This window comes from Podarcis bocagei, assembly GCF_964188305.1.
Source record: "Podarcis bocagei genome assembly, chromosome: 5".
NCBI lineage: Eukaryota > Metazoa > Chordata > Lepidosauria > Squamata > Lacertidae > Podarcis > Podarcis bocagei.
In genome coordinates, this window is record NC_138129.1 from 82,750,217 (window position 1) to 82,770,814 (window position 20,598).

General features: G+C 45.0%; 1 protein-coding gene across 2 annotated transcripts in view; it reads right to left on the minus strand.

Annotated features, from left to right (window-relative positions):
- The window catches only part of VAV3 (vav guanine nucleotide exchange factor 3), a 193,820-nt gene that overhangs the window by 35,112 nt on the left and 138,110 nt on the right, over positions 1–20,598 (minus strand). For both annotated transcript variants that reach the window (XM_081195080.1, XM_081195081.1), the window contains exons 20-22: positions 17,213–17,349; positions 6,122–6,187; positions 1,681–1,715 (exon numbers count right to left, since the gene is read on the minus strand). In XM_081195080.1, coding sequence (XP_081051206.1) covers positions 1,681–1,715; positions 6,122–6,187; positions 17,213–17,349 — 238 coding nt within the window. The remainder of the gene's footprint in view (positions 1–1,680; positions 1,716–6,121; positions 6,188–17,212; positions 17,350–20,598) is intronic.

Sequence of the window (20,598 nt, forward strand, 5' to 3'; positions counted from 1 at the left end):
TGCTTACTGGAGTGAATGCAATGGCACTTTGCTTCTATGATTAGAACAGGAATTCTAGTATAGGTACAATCAGGGCTTTTTTTCAACTGGAACTCAGTTCCAGCACCTCTCGGGTAGACACCATTGCCATTCTAAGAGAATGAGGGTGGCGTTCATAGTCAGTTCCAGCACCTCTTTCCCTAGAAAAATAGTGCTGGGTACAATATACAGATTCCTTCATTGCAGTATAACCAATATCTTAGTCATTCCAAAATGTGCCAAGACATAATAGTGTAACTTGCAATAACCACTGCTGTGCAATAATAATTAATGGCTTCTGTGAGGTTCTGGATGAGTCTCCTTCACCTATCCGTGGCTTGTGAGGACCAGTACATCTGCTGAGTTACTGTATTTCATCAGAGATGCATAAGAATCCCCTGTCCCTTAGAAGAGTTTTGTGTGTGAGAGAGACAGTTCTCAAAAGTTGGGGAAGCATCACATGATATGCTTGCATATAACACATGATCCTGATTTATCATCAACATCATTGTGGATGGCCATTCAAACATAGGAAGCTGTTTTATATTGGGAAACTAGTTAGGTAAATATCTAAGCAAGAATTGAACATGCACAGCTGATGGAAACAGGAATTGATGAAAAACTATTAGAAATTAAGAAAAAGTATCTTATTGTGACCAGCAAAGGAGGGAGGGGAAAGAAGCATATTGAAGGGGGGGTGGAAAAGTCCATTTTAAATGTTGTGTTAAATTTGAATTAATTTGTTGTTAATTTGTTAAAAATTTGGAAAATGAATACCAATTAGTTGACAAGAAAGGAACCTGTTTTATACTGGTAGGAATATTGGTCCCTCTGTTATCTATGCTGATGGGAGAGGCTTTCTAGGGTTTCAGACAGGGAACCTCTTCCAGCCCAAGCCAGAGATGCCAGGACTGAACTGGGGAGCTTCTGCTTGAAAAGCAGATGCTCTGTCACTTAGCTACGGTCCTTCCACCAAACAGGAGGTTCCAGGAAGCCAGGCAGCTCAAAGACAAACAGAAACTGGAATTTGCAAGCAAAATGCTTACTTCCCATGTGCACTTGGGCTGAATAGATACATCACTATCTATTCCTCCAATGTCTATGAGACCTCTCTCATCCACAAACTGAGATCAGGGGAACCTGTAAGGAGGGGTGTGGCTGGGGTTCATGAACTTGCATAGAGGAGTTTTATCTTGTATTTTATTCTCTTGATGAAGGGCAGTAAAACAACAACAACAACAACAACAACAACAGAAAGAGTATGCTGGTGATCAGGGACTGTCTCATCTAAGATTTGGCATGAGATTCTTAGATTTCACTCTAAGGGATAGTTAGTGTGTGTGTGTGTGTGTGTGTGTGTGTGAGAGAGAGAGAGAGAGAGAGAGAGAGAGAGAGAGAGAGAGAGAGAGAGAGAGAGAAATTGGTATAAACAGACTGTCAAAATCATAAAGTATGGTAAACTTATGAAAAATGCCGTCAGGCAGTGCATATATTCAATTATTTTTGCCTACATTGCAACAAAATGCCTTCTGCAGGAGATCAGAAAGGTTAAACTACAACAAATTAGATTGCTATTAATAACAGGTTTTTTTGCTCGGGCTATTTATTTAAACTCCCAGGCACCACCAAAAATGAAAACAAGCATAGTTTGGAAGCACTCACCATGGCTGGGAAGAATAGTCTACTGGTTTAGGAACCTAATATTGAAAAAAATTAAAAGAGAAAAAATAAATTACATGCATAATATTGTAATGTACTCTATTGAATAAATAGCGTTGTGCTACGGCTTTAAGACAAGGATATAAATGATCATAAAATTGAGGAAATCCTATAATTCTACCCATTATTTAAAATTAATGACTAAAACAATGTGTTATTACAGCACTGGTTCACATAAATACATCTGCACAGCTACTTAATTATGATAGGTGACAACTTTAGAAACCTGACTATGCCCACCCACACCCCGCTATATATATAATGGGTGTCTGCATTAATTACATTTGGTAATAAATTTTCCTACTTCAGCCAATAAAATGGTCATCTATGTGGGACTACCTTTGAAATTGACTCGGAAGCTACAACTAATACAGAATACAGCAGCTAGACTGGGACTGGGAGTGGCCACCGGGACCATATTACACCGGTCCTAAAGGATTTTCACTGGCTCCCAGTACATTTCCGAGCACAATTCAAAGTGTTGGTGTTGATCAGCCTCAGCTTTGTATATCTCAAGGAGCGTCTCCACCCCCATCGTCCAGCCTGGACACTGAGGTCCAGCTCTGAGGGCCTTCGGGCGGTTCTCTCACTACGAGAAATGAAGTTACAGGGAACCAGACAGACGGCCTTCTCGGTAGTGGCGCCAACCCTGTGGAACGCCCTCCCTGTGTACGTCAAGGAGATAAACAGCGACACGACAGTCAGAAGACATCTGAATGAATGCAGCCCTGTATAGGGAAGTCTTAAAATGTTTGAAGTTTTTATATTTTGTTGGAAGCTGCCCAGAGTGGCTGGGGCAACCCAGTCAAATAGGTAGGATACACATAAAAATAAAATAATCACCATCTACTGAAACATGTACAAATACAGAGTTGTTTAAAGTATCCAGCCAAACCATATGGTGTAGACTCCAACTCTCATCAGCCTAAGCCAGCATGGCCAATGGTCAGAGATGATGGGAGTTGTAGTCCAGCAATACTGGCACAGCACCATGTTGCCGATGCCTGTACTAAACTCTATATATCAACAGCATTTATTTAAAAGGGGAAAAGGGAAGATTGGGTGGAGGAGCCAAGTTATTTTGAGAGTGATATTTCTGCCTGGGAAACGAGTGGCTTCTGTAGATATTCTGTAGATATTTCTGTAGATATTCTGTAGATATTTCTGTAGATGTTGCCAGGATGAAGCAGAAGCCCCACCTTACCCCAGGCTCTTTCCCCTTGTACTCATACACACTGATGGAGATGCAAGTGTGGTGCTATGGCATGTTTAAGCCTGGGCCCCAGACTACTGCTTTGGCAAGATTTTAATGGTTGGTTTACTGATTCTACTATTCCATCTGTTTTTGGTTGTTCTGCTATATATGGTGCAAAATTGCCAGTTTTAATTTAGAGGAATGTTTTATTGCATTTGTTGGTGGATCTACGTATTTATAACTGTTTTGCAACTGCACACATTCAGGATATAAATAAAGGATATTTATCACCATCGTCTGTCTATTTCACATGCACAGTGAATAACATCACCACCACCGCCTCCTCTCTGTACAGGGTATGCCATGGCATATCTGCTAAACTGTAATATACAAAGCAATCCCGAACCCTGGAATGATATCATCATCACAGGACTGTCGAGATAATAAATAGTGCAGATTACATATGGTAACTAACCGCAACAAAAATGGAAAGAAATAAAGTGAATTATAAGCTGTTATTTATCCAATACAGAAGACTTTTTGCTGCCACATATTCCATACTGCAGATAGAAAAAATGCTTTATCAGTGTATCTGAGAGCACACCATAGTATAGATATTCCAGACCTCAACCATTTTTCATTCAATATTTATTCTTCATGCCTTTTGATGTATGTATTTTATACTGTTTCTGGGCACTTTTATATGGGCTGGTTGTAAAGGCTGTTATTTAATAATAATAGTAAAAGCGATGGTGCACTGAAAATTTGATAGATGTTTCCTCATCTCCGTTATCATTTGTCATAAGGGAATGTTTATACTTTGCCCTTCCAGGTGAACAGTGCTGAAGCATCAATTTATCTTTCTAGCAAGAGTCTGCCTGTAATACGCTGAAAATTGATGTTTATTCATATTGCAAATTTATGCAAGCTTCATGACTTAACTTCTCCCTGATAAGAATGCATTTCACTGAAAACTGTACCTTAGGCGGTAATTTTCATTTTGCTTTGGGGCTTTGCTGAGTTTTGCTTTTAGGTGTTTCTCCTTTTTGTTTCTTTTTCCTTTTTCCTTTTTTTTGCTACTTGCACATGGATTCAAAAGAGAGAAAGGGGGGAAGCACATGTGCAATTGGTGCACACATGACAACATTCAAATAGCTTTTGTGGACCTCTCTATGGAACGTTATATCGCGTAAGAAAATTGTAGCTGTGAAACATTATGTACTTGCTTCAGAAGAAGCTCAAGAACAGGAATGAAAAGAAGCACTGCCTACAAATGGATTGTTCACAATTTAAAACTAGAGTTCAGAAGGAGGTTTGGAACCCTTTAGGAACAAATGACACATTACATTACACTTGAATACCTTCAGCGTATCTGGTAGGGTTGCCATATTTCAAAAAGGAAAAACCAGGACACCCCAAAATTTTAAGAAGCCACTGGAACTGTTCATATTTTATTTTAGAAAGCCCCCCAAATTGTTGAGCACCTACTGCCACTTGTAGCCCCGGCAGCACCAACACTGCCCTTCTGCTCACGTGCAAGGATGCTTACCTGGCAGTGGCTAGGGTATAATTCTCTGGCAACAAGGATATTCAAAAGCAAGAGGAGGAAGTTGCAGCATCTCCCTTCCCTTTGCTCACTTACAAGTTTACAATCAGCAGGCCAGGAGCTGAGCATCTGCTTAGTTGTCAAATCACTTCTTCACAGCTTCTGGGTAAGTGAGTAAGGAGAGGGAGCAAGGAGCAAATATGCGTCACCAGAGGGCGCTGTAGAGCAGCGATCATCATCAATGGGAAATTGCATTAAGACCTATATTACATCGGGAGGGTTGCATTTTTCCAGACCAGTGTAGATACAGTCAAGTGGCAGTGGGTACCAGGTAGAGCAGGCAACATCCCAATCCTGTGGGCCTTGTTTGGGGCACATGAGCCCCAGCAAAAAGCCCCTACATGCTGGGTACACATGGCAGGCCTGATTTAACATAAATGCAAAACTGCATATGTTATTGTAGAAGCAAAGATCCTCATCCAGAATTTGCCATACTTACGACTTCTATGTTGTTATTTGTATTCTGGTGCTTCAGTTGTGGTCAAAAAGTGGCTCCTATAAATCTAACCTCACTGGATCCTTTTTTAAAAATCAGATATGGAATTGCCCGCTATTATAGGTTTCCACTACAGTAAAACTGGAAAGACTTGGGTAATGGAAATTGCTCACTCTTAGCAGCTAACAGTCCTTTAGGAGACTGAAAAGTCATTTCTACCTTAACATGTTATTTAGGTTTCCCCACCTTCAAGGAAGCTTCCTTTAAAAACTCCCTTTGTGGCATGGATCTCTAGCTAGAGCCACGAGGAACAATTTGTCTTTGAGTCACATTTCTTCAGTGAACTTACTGTGTGACTATAGTATCCTGAAGTCAACATTCCAAGGGCAACTGGAGAATGATGGGCGGGGGGGGGGGGTTGTCCAAAGTTACAGCGTATAGCTGGAGTCACCACCGTTGCTCCTTCCAGTCCTAATCCAACTGTCTGATTCTACAAACCTGGTATAAAATGAGCTGACTCATGCAGAGCTTTGCTGGCAGATAAAATTATAACAGCACAAGCTGCAAGTCGTGGGCAATTTAAAACATTCAGAGGTGATGCATGCCTTTGATAGGAAAGAAGGAGAAGGGATCTAGGAAAGTCAAACCAAGCAGACATATGACAAAAGGGACCAAGAGCTCTGGTTTGATAGCTTTTCTTGTTTTCAGATGCATTTATGAGTCCATTATTATGGTCTAATCTTTCTCTATAACCCAAGGTGACTGGGGAATGTATTAGAAATGGAGAGTTCTTGCCCCACTTTTAAGACGGCAGTTTTATTGCACAATACATTTATTGTAGGTTTTGACTGTATTTTATTTGAAAACTAGTTAGACAATTTAACTTATTAAATTCTGACGAGTTAAGCCTGTCTCTTGTGCAGGGTTCCTTCTGACTTCCAATTTTAAGCCCAATAACAAAGAACATAACCATGTTACATTTTTAAATAAAATTAAGTGTAGCGTGTAAACAAAAAGAATCACAAAAATAATGTAAATCCCACTAGGCAGGATTAATAAAAACCTTGGAACGAACCAGGCAAGCTCACTGCAAACATTTTTGTGAAAACAATTACATTGACAAACACAATTACATGGGTCTACTTACACAAGGGCAAGGCTTTACTGCATCACTTGGAAAGAAACCAAGCTCCCGGGTCACAACATTTCTACCCTAAAAGAAACAGAAAGATCCAATTAGGGGAAAACAACACACGTAACTCACCACTGTGCATACATCCCTTTGAACATTAATAGGAACTCCAAATTTCCATGTAACAGTTATCAACATGTGCACAGTAATCTGTCCATATTCCATAGCTATTGGACTGGCCTAAGTTACAAGAAGATACAGTGGTACCTTGGTTTACAACCATAATCTGTTCTGGAGGTCTGTTTGTAAACCAAAACAGGTTGTAACCCAAGGTGTGCTTTTGCCAATGGGGCCTCCCCCCCCCAAAAAAAGGTTGTAATCCAAAAAAAAAGTGGGTTGTAATCCAAAGCGGTTACAAACCAAGGTACCACTGTAACTCTGTAGGCAATCACTTTCAGTGATGGGATGAATTCCACCATTTGGTGAACACCAGATTTTTTGCATCCCTTCCCCATTTCAAATTAGTCCCCAGAATAGAGATGGTTGAATAAATCTACATCTGGTCCACGTCACACACATAAATTCATAAATCCATTTTGTCCTTTTTCTGCATCAATATACATTTTTACATTCAAAGTGCAAAAGCCAGTGAATAACTACCTTCCAGCCCCACACTATAGTCCAGGAGCTACAGATCAGGGCAGATCAGATTGGAATTCTTGAATTCTGCAAGCATCCTTTCCCAGGATCTTCCGAGCTGATCCAAAATGGTTCAGATAGTGTCACTATCACTATACAAGTAGGTTTATACCATCGTATAATGAGATATCAAGGTGATATACAATGTTAAAAGAGATGGTTGGGTGTTCACCTGTCATGGATGCTTTAGGGTTGGACTAGATGACCCTCGGGGTCCCTTCCAAATTTACAATTCCATTATTCTATAAAACACTGTTTAAAAATACGTGTGCATTTCTGTGTACAGTTTGCCCTAATTTTGTACACATTATTTGACTGGAGAACTGCACTGCAAAATTCAGAGATGTGCAAATTTAGAATGGTAATTTTCAGTTCACATGTTGCTTTGGAAAGTGTGGATTATGTATGTGAACTGAATCAAATTTCTACCCCAACCCCCGCAGCAGCACCTCAAAACCTGGTTGCTGTGTCAGGGCATATTTAATGCCACACTGTCCTGGGGTTTTTTTTGGGGGGGGGGGTTTAAATACATTCAATGGATGTCCAATTTGGTCACTTCAGATCATTCCCGGAGCAGACTGGACGGGGACACAATTTATTTATTTATTTATTTAACTACCACCATGAACCACACATAAGAGTTCCCTCAAGACAAGCAATTAACAGATCATGTAGCTATTCAGGGTGCTAGTTGTTGCCCTAAACTTTGTGCATGTAGTATTGCCACAGTACAGTGGTACCTCTGGTTACAAACTTAATTCGTTCCGGAGGTCCATTCTTAACCTGAAACCATTCTTAACCTGAGGTACCACTTTAGCTAACAGGGCCTCCCGCTGCTGCCATGCCACCAGCGCGCAATTTCTGTTCTTATCCTGAGGTAAAGTTCTTAAGCCGAGGTACTACTTCCAGGTTAGTGGAGTCTGAAACCCAAAGTGTTTGTAACCTGAGGTGTTTGTAACCGGAGGTACCACTGTACATAAAGAGTTGTATGCCTTGCAAGGATCTCTGGAAGCCAGTCAGCAGCAGTGTGGAGAAAGAGCAATAATGTTGCTGTTGTTGTTTTTAAAAAAACCTTTGAATTTAGGTTTGTACAAAGAAGTAGCCATATACCTGTTTTACATCCCCAAACTTACATCTACATATTACATATGCTTTGCTCAAAAAATTCCAGTTCCAAGTATCAGAATCAATGTTTGTAGCTATTGGGTACTCAGAGAGATCACAGGGGACTGTAAAGGTAGTGGTAAAGTTAGGAATTACTACAGTAGGGGTGTGTAGCTCCTTAGGAAAGTATCCTGGCTCTGTGGGGAAGGATTTGCCGTGCACAAAAGCAATTATCGGCTGCTTCACTCCCTGGTCACCGCCACAACCATGTACCTCCTCAGGTAGGCCCAGTGAAAGAACCTCTGAACAACGACAAACAATTACACTGGGCTTAAAAAGTAATTGAACTAACACCGTTGATGAAAATTAGGCCTTTGCCAGTGTCTTGAGTCCACAGAACTCTCCAGTTTTCAAATTTTAATAGTAGAACTCTTGTGCCATTAACCAGGTCAGCCCTTGAGAATAACTGCACTGGCAATGCAGAGCACTGGTCAGCAATTAGCTTTCCTGATTTTATATTAGTGAGGAGCTGCAGGCCAATGCCTCCTCATCGTTTCACAAACTGGGATGGCTGACTAAGGAGGAGGAGGCAGCTCTCAATGGTTCAGTATCAACGTGCAGATCAAATGAGTTATGCATGAAATCCCTGTGTACAGAGAAGTAGTACATCCATTTTAAAAAGAACTCTGTCTTAATCCTCTCCCTGGTGTGCTAGTTTTCTTCACACAATAAAAGTATTATATTTTATTTTATTTTTTTGGTTTTACAATTTTTTTATAAACAATACAAACAAATAAAGAAACAAACAAACATGTATAATTTCATATCCTTTTTTCATAAACCTCACTTCTCCGACTCCCCCAAACCTCCCCTTTCTACATCCCAATTTCCAAAATTATTTCAGCAAATCCTAAACTTAATTTTATCAAATTTGTTCCTTATTTATTCTTTTCTTTTACTTAATCTTTTGTCGCTGTAATCTCCTTTTTTTTCTAAAAACCTCAACATTTTAGCATTCATCAATTTTTTAATATTTCTTAAGATAGATTTTAAATTTCTTCCAATCTTCATCCGCCGTCTCTTTCCCCTGATCACGGATTCTGCCGGTCATTTCAGCCAATGTCATATAGTCTATCACCTTCATCTGCCATTCTTCCAGGGTGGGTAGATCTTGAGTCTTCCAATGCTTTGCGATGAGTATTCTTGCTGCTGTAGTAGCATACATAAAAAAAGTTCTATCTTTCCTTGACACCAGTTGGCCGACAATGCCCAAGAGAAAGGCCTCTGGTTTCTTAGGGAAAGTACATTTAAGTACCTTTTTCATTTCATTATTGTCAGGGAACTGCCATCAGAGCATCAGGTGGTGGAGGGACTCAGGCAGGATGAAAGAGACTCAACTGCTGAAGCAGGGACCAGCAGGGGGAGGAGTGGGTCTCTGAGGGAATGCGAGCAGGAGGGAGGGCTCAGGGAGGCTTCCAGCGAGAACAGTGGTGAGGTATCGGAGTCTCCCATAGGGAGACCCATACCTCGCAGGAAACTGTCACGCCGTGAGTCCAGGAGACGCGTTTCCGTTAAGGAACTTCTTTGCTGGAAACGCTTCCGCAGACAGCCACTGTCGGACTCTACTAGTGACTAGAGCAGACATGTCTGAGGAGCTCCGTCACACACGGAGGTTTGTGGGGGCGCACAAACTCTGAGGGAGCACGTTTTCACGCACAAGCAGCTAATCAAACCCTCACAGCAGTCCGACAGTCTTTGTACGCTGCCTGTGCAAGAGAAGGCATCATGAGCGAACCAACCGGAACCGGAGGAGCAGGGGCTGGAGCTGGTCCAAGCTTGGAAGATAGATACCGAGCGTTGGAGGTTCAACTGGCCCTGCAGACGGCGAGGCTGGAGGAGAGAAGGGCTCAGGATGCAGACCAGAAGGGGAGAGCCACTCAATTCCCCAGAAAGGTACCAGGATTGGTGCAGAAATTTGGGGGGGACCCCAAGGACTACCATGCTTTTAGGACAGAGATGCAATATGCCCTTAATGTGCAGTTCGATGAGTTCCCTGATGAGGAATCGCGAGTTGCTTTTGTAATTGGGCATCTTGAGAAAGGGGCTAGAGACTGGGTTCGACCCCTAATGGCAACGCACAATGACATACTAAAGGACACAATGAAGTTCTTTCGTGCAATGGATATCATGTTTTCCAGCGATATTGAGGAAGGGGTGGTGCGCAGACAGCTAATGGCTTGTAAGCAGGGGAGTCGATCTGTCCGTGAATATTGGACTGAGTTTACCATGCTGATTCACAGACTGAGTTGGGATTTATCGGCGGCACCCGTTCAAATGCTATTTGAAGAAGGTCTTTCTTCGGGGGTGAAAGACGAGCTGGCACGGAGCCCCAGGGCGGAGTCTATGGATCAGCTGACCAAATCTGCGCTGACCATAGGAGCGCGGCAGGAGGCAAGAGCCTTGGAGAGGCGGGAAGGGAGAGGGGAACGTTGGAAGGAGTTCCGCATTCCAGACATTCCTGAGCCAGCTTTCCCGCCGGCAGAGCCGATGGAAATCGGAACAGCGCGCGCGCGCGCATTTTCAAAAACCAGCGAGGGAGCTAAGAAGGAGGGAAAGGGCCCCCGGAAATGCTATCTCTGCCAACAGCCAGGCCACTTTGCCAGAGTCTGCCCCCAGAGGAAGGAATGGCAAGGGATGGTGGGAGCTGTTGAGGGGGGAGAAGAAGGGGGAGCGGAGCAGGTAAAAGCCAACGCCTGGTTGCCACAATTGGGGCACTGCAGCCAGGCCAAAGAGCAGTGAAAGTGCCCGTGCCAGAAGCTCCTCGACCTGCTCTAGTGATTGAAGTGTCGCTAGAGCTGCAGAATGGGCATCCCCTAAAAATAAAGGCGCTATTGGACTCAGGCAGCTCCTGCAATTTTATGAGCAAGGAGTTTGCTGCTGAACACCAGATACAGACCATCCCTTTAAGCAACCCCCTGCAGGTGACCACGATTGATGGCAGGGAGTTGTTGGGAGGAGGAGTCCGCTTGCAGACTGTCCCAATGATAATGAGGGTGGCAAGGCACACAGAACTGATAGCGTTTAATGTGGCCACCCTGGGAGGCGCTCCCATTATTTTGGGAATGAGCTGGCTAGCTCTACATGATCCGCTGGTTGGCTGGCATCAAAGAGTGGTGTCCTTTGGTTCAGCACATTGCCTAGAACACTGCAAAGGGGAGAAGGGTTCAGTAGGGGCCCAAGCCACCCTAGCAGGGACTGAAGTAATGGGGAAGGTGAAGGTACCACCACAGTATGCAGATCTCAGCGACGTGTTCAGCGAGAAGGAAGCTGACCAACTACCACCTCATAGACCCTTTGATTGTCAGATCAATTTACTCCCTGGAGCACAGCTTCCCGTGGGCAAGTTGTATGCCATGTCAGACAGGGAAATGCAGGAGTTGCGAGGGTTCATTGACAAGAACCTGAAGAGAGGCTTCATCAGAGAGTCCAAAGCAGCAGGGGGGAGCCCAGTGTTCTTTGTGGACAAAAAAAATGCGGACAAGCCGAGACTTGTATGTGATTTTAGGCGGCTGAATGCAGTGACTGAACCGGTGGCGTTCCCTATGCCCAGAATTGATGATATTTTGACCATGGTGAGGAAGGGAAAGATTTTCACAAAGCTGGATCTAAGGGGGGCGTACAACCTGATACGCATAAGGAAAGGGGATGAATGGAAAACCACCATGTTTACCCCTTTGGGGGCGTTTGAATACCTCGTTATGCCATTTGGATTACAAGCAGGCTCCGCGTGTTTTCAATCTTTTATGAACCACGTGCTGGGCCCTTTGCTCTACAAGAATTGCGTTGCCTTTCTAGATGATGTGTTGGTGTATTCTGAGAATGAGGAGCAACATGTGAGAGACGTCAGAGAAGTGTTGAGCAGACTGCAAGCCAACAGGCTGTGGGTCAAACTGGAGAAGTGTCGGTTCCATACCAAGGAGGTGGAATTCCTGGGGTACCGCCTGTCAGACAAGGGATTGGCCATGGATCCCGGCAAGGTACAGGCAGTGCTGGAATGGAAAACACCCAAAACCAAGAAGGATGTGCAGAGGTTCCTAGGGTTTGGAAACTTTTATCGTAAGTTCATCCGCAACTTCGCCCATCTGACGGCGCCCATCACTGACTGTCTCAGCAGTAAGAAGAAGTTTGTATGGACGGCGGAGGCGGAGCGAGCGTTTGAGGAACTGAAAAGGGCCTTCGCCTCTGAAGAACAACTTCTGCATGTGGATTTACGAAAGAAGCTAAGGGTTGAAACAGACGCATCTGACAGAGCCATAGGGGCGGTGCTTCTTCTGCAGCCGGGGAAGGAGGAGTCGGAGTGGCGTCCGTGTGCCTTCTTCTCGCGGAAGCTGAACAAATCCGAGAGGAACTACACGGTGTACGACCGAGAACTGCTTGCTATTCATGAGGCGTTCCGGAGATGGAGGCATCTGCTAGTTGGTGCACAACATAAAGTGCAAGTGTGCACGGACCATAAAAATCTAGAGTACTGGAGAACGGCGCGAGTGCTCAACCAAAGGCAGTTGAGATGGGCCCAAGAGTTCTCCAAATTTAACTTTGAGATTTGTTATGTGCCAGGCCCAGAGAATGTTAGGGCGGACGCTCTCTCACGCAAACCTGAATATTTGGAGGGGGAGGGAGCACCCGAAGAAACCCATATCATTCCAGAGGACCGCTGGGTGTGTGGGGCGACTTTGGTGGGGCAAAGGGAATTGGTAGAGGGTACGGTGCAGGATGCATACGCCCAGGGGAAACTCAGGGATCTCAGAGGGGAGGAAGACAAACCCGGTGGTTTTGAGGAGAGAAATGGGGCATTGTATTATAAGGGAGCGTTATATATACCTGAAGGGGAATTGAGGGAGAAAGTACTCAAGCAGCTGCACGATAGCCCCACAGCAGGGCACTTTGGGCAACACAAAACCATGTGGCTGGTTACCAGGGAATTTTGGTGGCCCAAGGTCAGGGAAGATGTGCGGGAGTATGTGAGAGGGTGTGAACAATGCCAAAGAGCCAAGGGGGAGAGGCAGGCGCCGGCTGGTCTATTAGAACCACTGCCCACACCTGAGAGACCGTGGGAAGCAGTGGCAATAGATTTCATGACTGATCTGCCAAGGTCTAGAGGGAAAACAGCCATCATGGTTGTAGTAGACCTGTTAACTAAAATGGCCCACTTCATAGCCTGCTCACATGCGGTTACAGCAGAAGAAACCGCCAAATTGTTTGTAGAGAATGTGTTTAGGTTGCATGGCGCCCCCTTGAGGGTGGTTTCAGACCGAGGGAAACAATTTACTTCCAGGTTCTGGAGGAAGCTCATGAGCTTACTGCATGTAGAGGTTAATTTCTCGACGGCCCGTCATCCTGAAACCAACGGGCAGGCGGAAAGAGCAAATGGGGTTCTCCAACAATATTTGAGGTGTTATGTTAATGACAGAGAGAATGATTGGGTGGAGAAGCTGGCGTTGGCAGAATTTGCCTACAACAATGCAGAGAACGTGTCCACGGGGATGAGCCCCTTTTTGGCTAATCACGGGTGCCATCCCAGAGCCTTCCCAGGGGGGGAGGGGGAGAACTGGAGCGTTCCAGCTGCGGAACAGTTCGTGGAAGAAATGGAAGCGATCCATCGCCAGCTCCAACTCAACTTAAACAGGGCTAAGGAGGAATATAAGAGGCAAGCAGACAAAAACAGAAGGGAAGGTGAAAGCATCAGGGTGGGGGACCAGGTGTGGCTGTCAACCCAAGGGTTGCCATTCAAAGGAGGTTGTAAGAAATTAAGACCCAAAAGGCTGGGTCCGTTTGAAGTCATACAGCAGGTCAATCCAGTGGCTTTCAGGCTCCGGTTACCGAACCACATGAAGCTGCACCCAGTTTTTCACAGGTCGTTGCTGTCACCGTATAGAGGAGACAGTGAGGGGAGGGTCACTAGGGGACCAGCAATGGAGGAGAAGGAACACAGCTACCATGTAGCGGAGATCCTCGATTCCAGGTGGAAGGGAGATCAAGTAGAGTATTTGGTAATGTGGGAAGGGGAACCGGAGTCGGAAAACACCTGGGTTAGGGCAGAGGATGTCAATGACGAGGTTTTAATAGAGACTTTTCATCAGAGGTTCCCACGTAAACCTCAGCCTGTAGCGAGGTTCCGAAGGGAATACTTTGCCACCACCGACGAGGAAGAGGAGTTGGAGGGGTTCCCAGATTCTGAAGAGGAGGAGGATTCAGCTGGCCAGGACGACGATCGATGGAGAGAATTGTTCGAGACGTCAGAAGATGAGGAAGATTCGTTTCGGGGTTTTAGCCCTTCACCTCCCAGGGGGGAGGAATTGGGAGGGGGTGAGGGGGGCCCTGGAGGGGAGGTGGATGTCAGGGAACTGCCATCAGAGCATCAGGTGGTGGAGGGACTCAGGCAGGATGAAAGAGACTCAACTGCTGAAGCAGGGACCAGCAGGGGGAGGAGTGGGTCTCTGAGGGAATGCGAGCAGGAGGGAGGGCTCAGGGAGGCTTCCAGCGAGAACAGTGGTGAGGTATCGGAGTCTCCCATAGGGAGACCCATACCTCGCAGGAAACTGTCACGCCGTGAGTCCAGGAGACGCGTTTCCGTTAAGGAACTTCTTTGCTGGAAACGCTTCCGCAGACAGCCACTGTCGGACTCTACTAGTGACTAGAGCAGACATGTCTGAGGAGCTCCGTCACACACGGAGGTTTGTGGGGGCGCACAAACTCTGAGGGAGCACGTTTTCACGCACAAGCAGCTAATCAAACCCTCACAATTATATATCATTTCCCAGAAAGCCTTAATCCTTGGGCACGTCCACCAAAGGTGATAGAAAGTACCTTCAGTTTCTTTACACTTCCAACACTTATTGTCAGGCAAATGGTAGATTTTTGCTAGCTTGACTATGTACTACCTATATGTACCACCTATAGATCATTTTCATAATATTTTCCTTTAAGGCATTACATGCCGTAAATTTTATACCTGTGGTCCACAACTGTTCCCAGTCAGCAAACATAATGTTATGACCAATGTCCTGTGCCCACTTAATCATAGCTGATTTAACTGTTTCATCTTGTGTATTCCATTTCAGCAACAAGTTATACATTCTTGACAAATTCTTAGCATTGGGTTCTAACAGTTCTGTTTCTAATTTTGATTTCTCCACCTGGAAGCCAATTTTCCTGTCTTGTCAATAAAAGTATTATATATTGCATTCAAATAAGCAATACACCAATTGCATTTTTAAGTAGCGTGATTCCAGATGGGATCTACCACATTATTATTCTGAACATGCAGATTGGCTTTAATAGATCTGGATTCCTTTTATTATGAAAAGGCTCCCTAAAATAAGGCATGATGGTTGCCATGTGCCAGTCCTGAGGATTTCCATTCTTAACAAGCAGTAACATCACTTCAAATGCAAGACGAATGAAGCACAAAACTGACGAATTAAGGAGGAGTTTCAGACACTTGTCTGGAGCACTGAATAAAGTTGCAATATTGGGCCTTTGAACTACAACCTATCTTTCATCATAGGTTTTTTTGTTTGTTTTGGGTTTGTTTTTTAATTTGTTCCAAGCCAAGAGGTGCATTCCTAACCCTGGGGATAAGCTCTCAGAGATAACAAAATATATAACGTAAGCTGTGATGCAATGCTGCCTTTGCAGGTTCTCTTTGCAATTGCACAATATCCACTGGTTTCTTTTACCGTAAAAACAAAAGACAAGCGTTTGGGGGTTTTTTGGATGAAGGCTATGTTCAACAACTTTACCAGAAAGCCAGTGCCATTGAACTCAAGTGGAATTTAACTTGGAACTAAACATGTTTAAGATTGGCAATTAGCAAGCGACACAGACTCTGGTGCTAACTGATCCACAGCTTTTAGTGAAGCTCAAGTAAAAGAAGTGCCTTCCACTTTGTTTTGATTCTTTCTGGTGCTTCCCATCCCCACCTCCTGCATTCTTGCACACGACATAGTCTGGAAGGGGGCAGGTCAGCATGTGATCTAGTGTTCCAGACAACCTTTGGAGAAGACAAAAAAGCCTAGAGATTGTATGCAAGTAAGGATCACTGATCAAATACTGTGCTCTTTCAAAAGCTCGCAAAAGAAATGTGTCTCAAAAATCCCAAAGCGTTTCAGTAGCAGTCACTTCTGCCCCTTCTCAAATGACAGGAGTTGTCAACAGCTCCCTGCAGGAACAAACAATCCCTGCAGAAACAAGTGACGCCAGAGAGCTGAATCTGGCAGGGAGCGCACCCAGAAATCAGTAAAAAGCAAGCTTTGTTTGCTTGTTTACATTGGTTGCTGTGTTTTCTGGAAATGACAGCACATCAGACTGGAAAGTAGTACAGGTGACCTGGGTGAGAGAGATGCAGAAAGATACATGCCCAGGATATTGCTGGCTGCCAGGGGATTCAGACGGAGAGGAGAATATGAGCTGAGCTGGGAGGAAGCGTAAAAAGCAAGAACAAGAAAAGACCTTCCTGCAGTGATGAGTGGAACAGAGGTTATGAGAGAATTGAGAGTGCTGTACACCCTGCTGAACAGGCTTATTTTGGCCCCTATAGTCAAAGAGGGAAGTTACTATGCTAGGGAGCTGTCACTGTAATAAGAATTAAAGGTAAAGGGTAAAGGGAACCCTGACCATTAGGTCCAGTCGTGGCCGACTCTAGGGTTGCGGTGCTCATTTCGCTTTATTGGCCGAGGGAGCCGGCGTACAGCTTCCGGGTCATGTGGCCAGCATGACTAAGCCGCTTCTGGCGAACAAGAGCAGCGCACGGAAACGCCGTTTACCTTCCCGCCGGAGCGGTACCTATTTATCTACTTGCACTGGTGTGCTTTCAAACTGCTAAGTTGACAGGAGCAGAGACCGAGCAACGGGAGCTCACCCCATCACGGGGATTCGAACCGCCAACCTTCTGATCGGCAAGCCCTAGGCTCTGTGGTTTAACCCACAGCGCCACCCGCGTCCCCAAATGCATTAAAAGCAGCAGAGCCTCAAAGCTTCACATGACCTCTTCATAGGATTAGCTACCCTAGGTACCTCTGTAGGAGGCCAGTTGTTGTTGTTTTTCCCCAACTTGATTTGGCTTAAAGCTGGGCTGTTGGTTAAGTGGAAACTTCCCCAACATTACACAAAGTAGGAACCATGGCTTCTCATACAGACGCAACCGATTAGCCCTGAGGAGATGCAGCGGGCCTGGCCGTGGGCACCAGTCAGGGACATCTTCAGTAGCTTCAGCTAATGAAGCAGAACTGCCAAGCACTTTACCTGCCAAAACAAGCTGTGTGCATCCCCTTTGATGAGTTCAATTATGTCCCCGATCTGGATATGTAAAGGAGGGCCGTCATGTGGAGCTGGCTGTGGTGTCCCGCTATAGTTTCGAATTACTTGCATTTTTGGTAGGCCTGAAAAGAAAAGCACAGGTTAGCTATATGTGGTGAATTATCCAAAATCAATGGCCCTACCCAGGAACTCAGATCTAAAGTAGGACCCCTCCAATAGGGCCTGTTCACAGTCTGCAGAATGAGCCCCCCCACCCTCTTTCCCAAAGGACAGCATCACATTGATAGGCTCCTTAGGGTCGTTGTTTTAAATCCCACAAAGAATTTTGTTTTGAGTTTTATGCTGGCTGTTGTGTCATCTCCTGCTGTCATGTTGTATATTGTTTATGATTATTATGATTATTATGATTATTATGATTATTATGATTATTATTATTATTATACCTATGTTTTATTGTTTCAGCTACTATCATCTACTTTAAGGATCATTTGGTTGAAAAGCAGAATGCCAGTGGGAAAATACAAATCAAAATCAGATTAAAATAAAAAATACAAAATCACAGTGCAATCCAAGGAATTGCTTATTCATAATAATAATTTATTATTTATACCCCGCCCATCTGGCTGGGCCTCCCCAGCCACTCTGGGCGGCTTCCATAAAAACCAAAAATACAATAAAATATCACACGTTAAAAACTTCCCTGAACAGGGCTGCCTTAAGATGTCTTCTGAATGTCAGGTAGTTGTTTATCACTTTGACATCTGCTGGAAGGGCGTTCCACAGGGCGGGCGCCACTACCGAGAAGGCCCTCTGCCTGGTTCCCTGTAGCTTTGCTTCTCGCAATGAGGGAACCGCCAGAAGGCCCTCGGTGCTGGACCTCAGCGTCCGGGCAGAATGATGGGGGTGGAGACGCTCCTTCAGGTATACTGGACCGAGGCCGTTTAGGGCTTTAAAGGTCAGCACCAACACTTTGAATTGTGCTCGGAAACGTACTGGGAGCCAATGTAGGTCTTTCAAGACCGGTGTTATATGGTCTCGGCGGCCGTCCCCAGTCACCAGTCTAGCTGCCGCATTCTGGATTAGTTGTAGTTTCCGAGTCACCTTCAAAGGTAGCCCCATGTAGAGCGCATTGCAGTAGTCCAAGCGGGAGATAACCAGAGCATGCACCACTCTGGCGAGACAGTCCGCAGGCAGATAGGGTCTCAGCGTACGTACCAGATGGAGCTGGTAAACAGCTGCCCTTGACACAGATTTGACCTGTGCCTCCATGGACAGCTGTGAGTCCAAAATGACTCCCAGGCTGCGGACCTGGTCCTTCAGGGGCACAGTTACCCCATTCAGGACCAGGGAATCCTCCACACCTGCCCACCTCCTGTCCCCCAAAAACAGTACTTCTGTCTTGTCAGGATTCAACCTCAATCTGTTAGCCGCCATCCATCCTCCAACCGCCTCCAGACACTCACGCAGGACCTTCACCGCCTTCACTGGTTCTGATTTAAAAGAGAGGTAGAGCTGGGTATCATCCGCATACTGATGAACACCCAGCCCAAACCTCCTAATGATCTCTCCCAGCGGCTGCATGTAAATGTTGAAAAGCATGGGGGAGAGGACAGAACCCTGAGGCACCCCACAAGTGAGAGCCCAGGGGTCTGAACACTCATCCCCCACCACCACTTTCTGAACACGGCCCAGGAGGAAGGAGCGGAACCACTGTATAACAGTGCCCCCAGCTCCCAGCCCCTCAAGACGGTCCAGAAGGATGCTATGGCCGATATGGTATCAAACGCCGCTGAGAGATCCAGCAGAACCAGGAAACAGCTCTCACCTTTGTCCCTAGCCCGCCAGAGATCATCAACCAGTGCGACCAAGGCAGTTTCAGTCCCATGATGAGGCCTGAATCCCGACTGGAAGGTATCCAAATGGTCCGCTTCTTCCAGGCGTGCCTGGAGTTGTTCGGCAACCGCTTGCTCAATCACCTTGCCCAGGAATGGAAGATTTGAGACTGGGCGATAGTTGGCCATCGTGGCCGCATCTAAAGATGGTTTTTTAAGAAGCGGTTTAATAACCGCCTCTTTCAGCGGGTCTGGGAAGGCTCCCTCACGGAGGGAAGCATTCACCACCCCACGAAGCCCATCGCCCAGTCCTTCCCGGCTAGCTTTTATAAGCCAGGATGGGCAAGGATCCAGGAGACAGGTGGTTGGTTTCACTCATCCAAGCAGCCTGTCCACATCCTCGGAGGTAACAGATTGGAATTGATCCCACTCAACTTGACTAGACAGAAGTAAGCCCTAGGGAACTAAAGGAGACTTTTACTTATAGGTACATGTGTGTAGGATTGTGGCCATGAGGGGGGAAGACAAAATCTGAATACCTCAAATAACCTGACTACATCCAACAAATGGATTAGGGTGGAGAAAAAGTCAAATTGTATGTTGACATATGGACTAAGATATGAAAAGAGGAGACCTTTTTCACTATCAAGCCTCCTCCCCTGTATTATTATTTTTAACGTGTTTGTGCGAGAAAAATATTTTTCTCTAGGCTGCTGCTTAGTTCATGAAAGCACAGCACGTACAGTTTAATGGAAAATAATCAATTTTTTCATCAGCTCACTCCTGTCCTCCTATTAATTCTCTCTTGAGGCACTAGTCAATTTCATCGCCACAGAGGCTCATCCTTTTCTGAGTGTACATACAACTCTGGCCCTGTAAAAGATTTATATCTTAAGGTTATCTTTCTAATTTTAGAGCCATAAAAAGGTGATAGATGTGATGAGGTAATGCTTTAGACGCTGATATGGAGAAATTCCGTGCGTTCACATCAGTCTTCTTTGAGTGCACCACTGAAAGGGAAACGTGTCCAAGACAACAGGAAATCACAAGTCACTCCATGTTTCTGATATAATCATTTGAAAAGGAAATCTAATTTTTTCTTAAGTGTTATTGGATTTACAGAGTAATTCAATCGTTCAATTGCACTCTACAAGCAAAGGAACTCCAAATGCAGCACCATATGTTGCTTGTAGTGGCCTCTCTGCCAAATTGTCTTGTTAAAAGGGCATTTTCCAACGGAACAAAGGTGTTCACCAGCTCAAAAGTTTTGTTTTTAGTAAAGAAAAAGAAAAAGAAAAGATTTTAAAAAGTTAACGTGGTTCCTCTAATTCCAGGTTATGACAGGCATTTACTAAGAGCTTATCCTGTTGATCATGCCCAAGCCATATTTTAGCCTCCATAGGACGCTTGCTAAGTCTCCAATGCAAATGCAATATTGTGATGGGTCTTATGCAGCTTATGGAGAAAGACTGTGCTGCAGGAGATTTGACATAAGGGGGAATGAAACCTTCCCTATTACTGCTGCGGATATTTCACCAT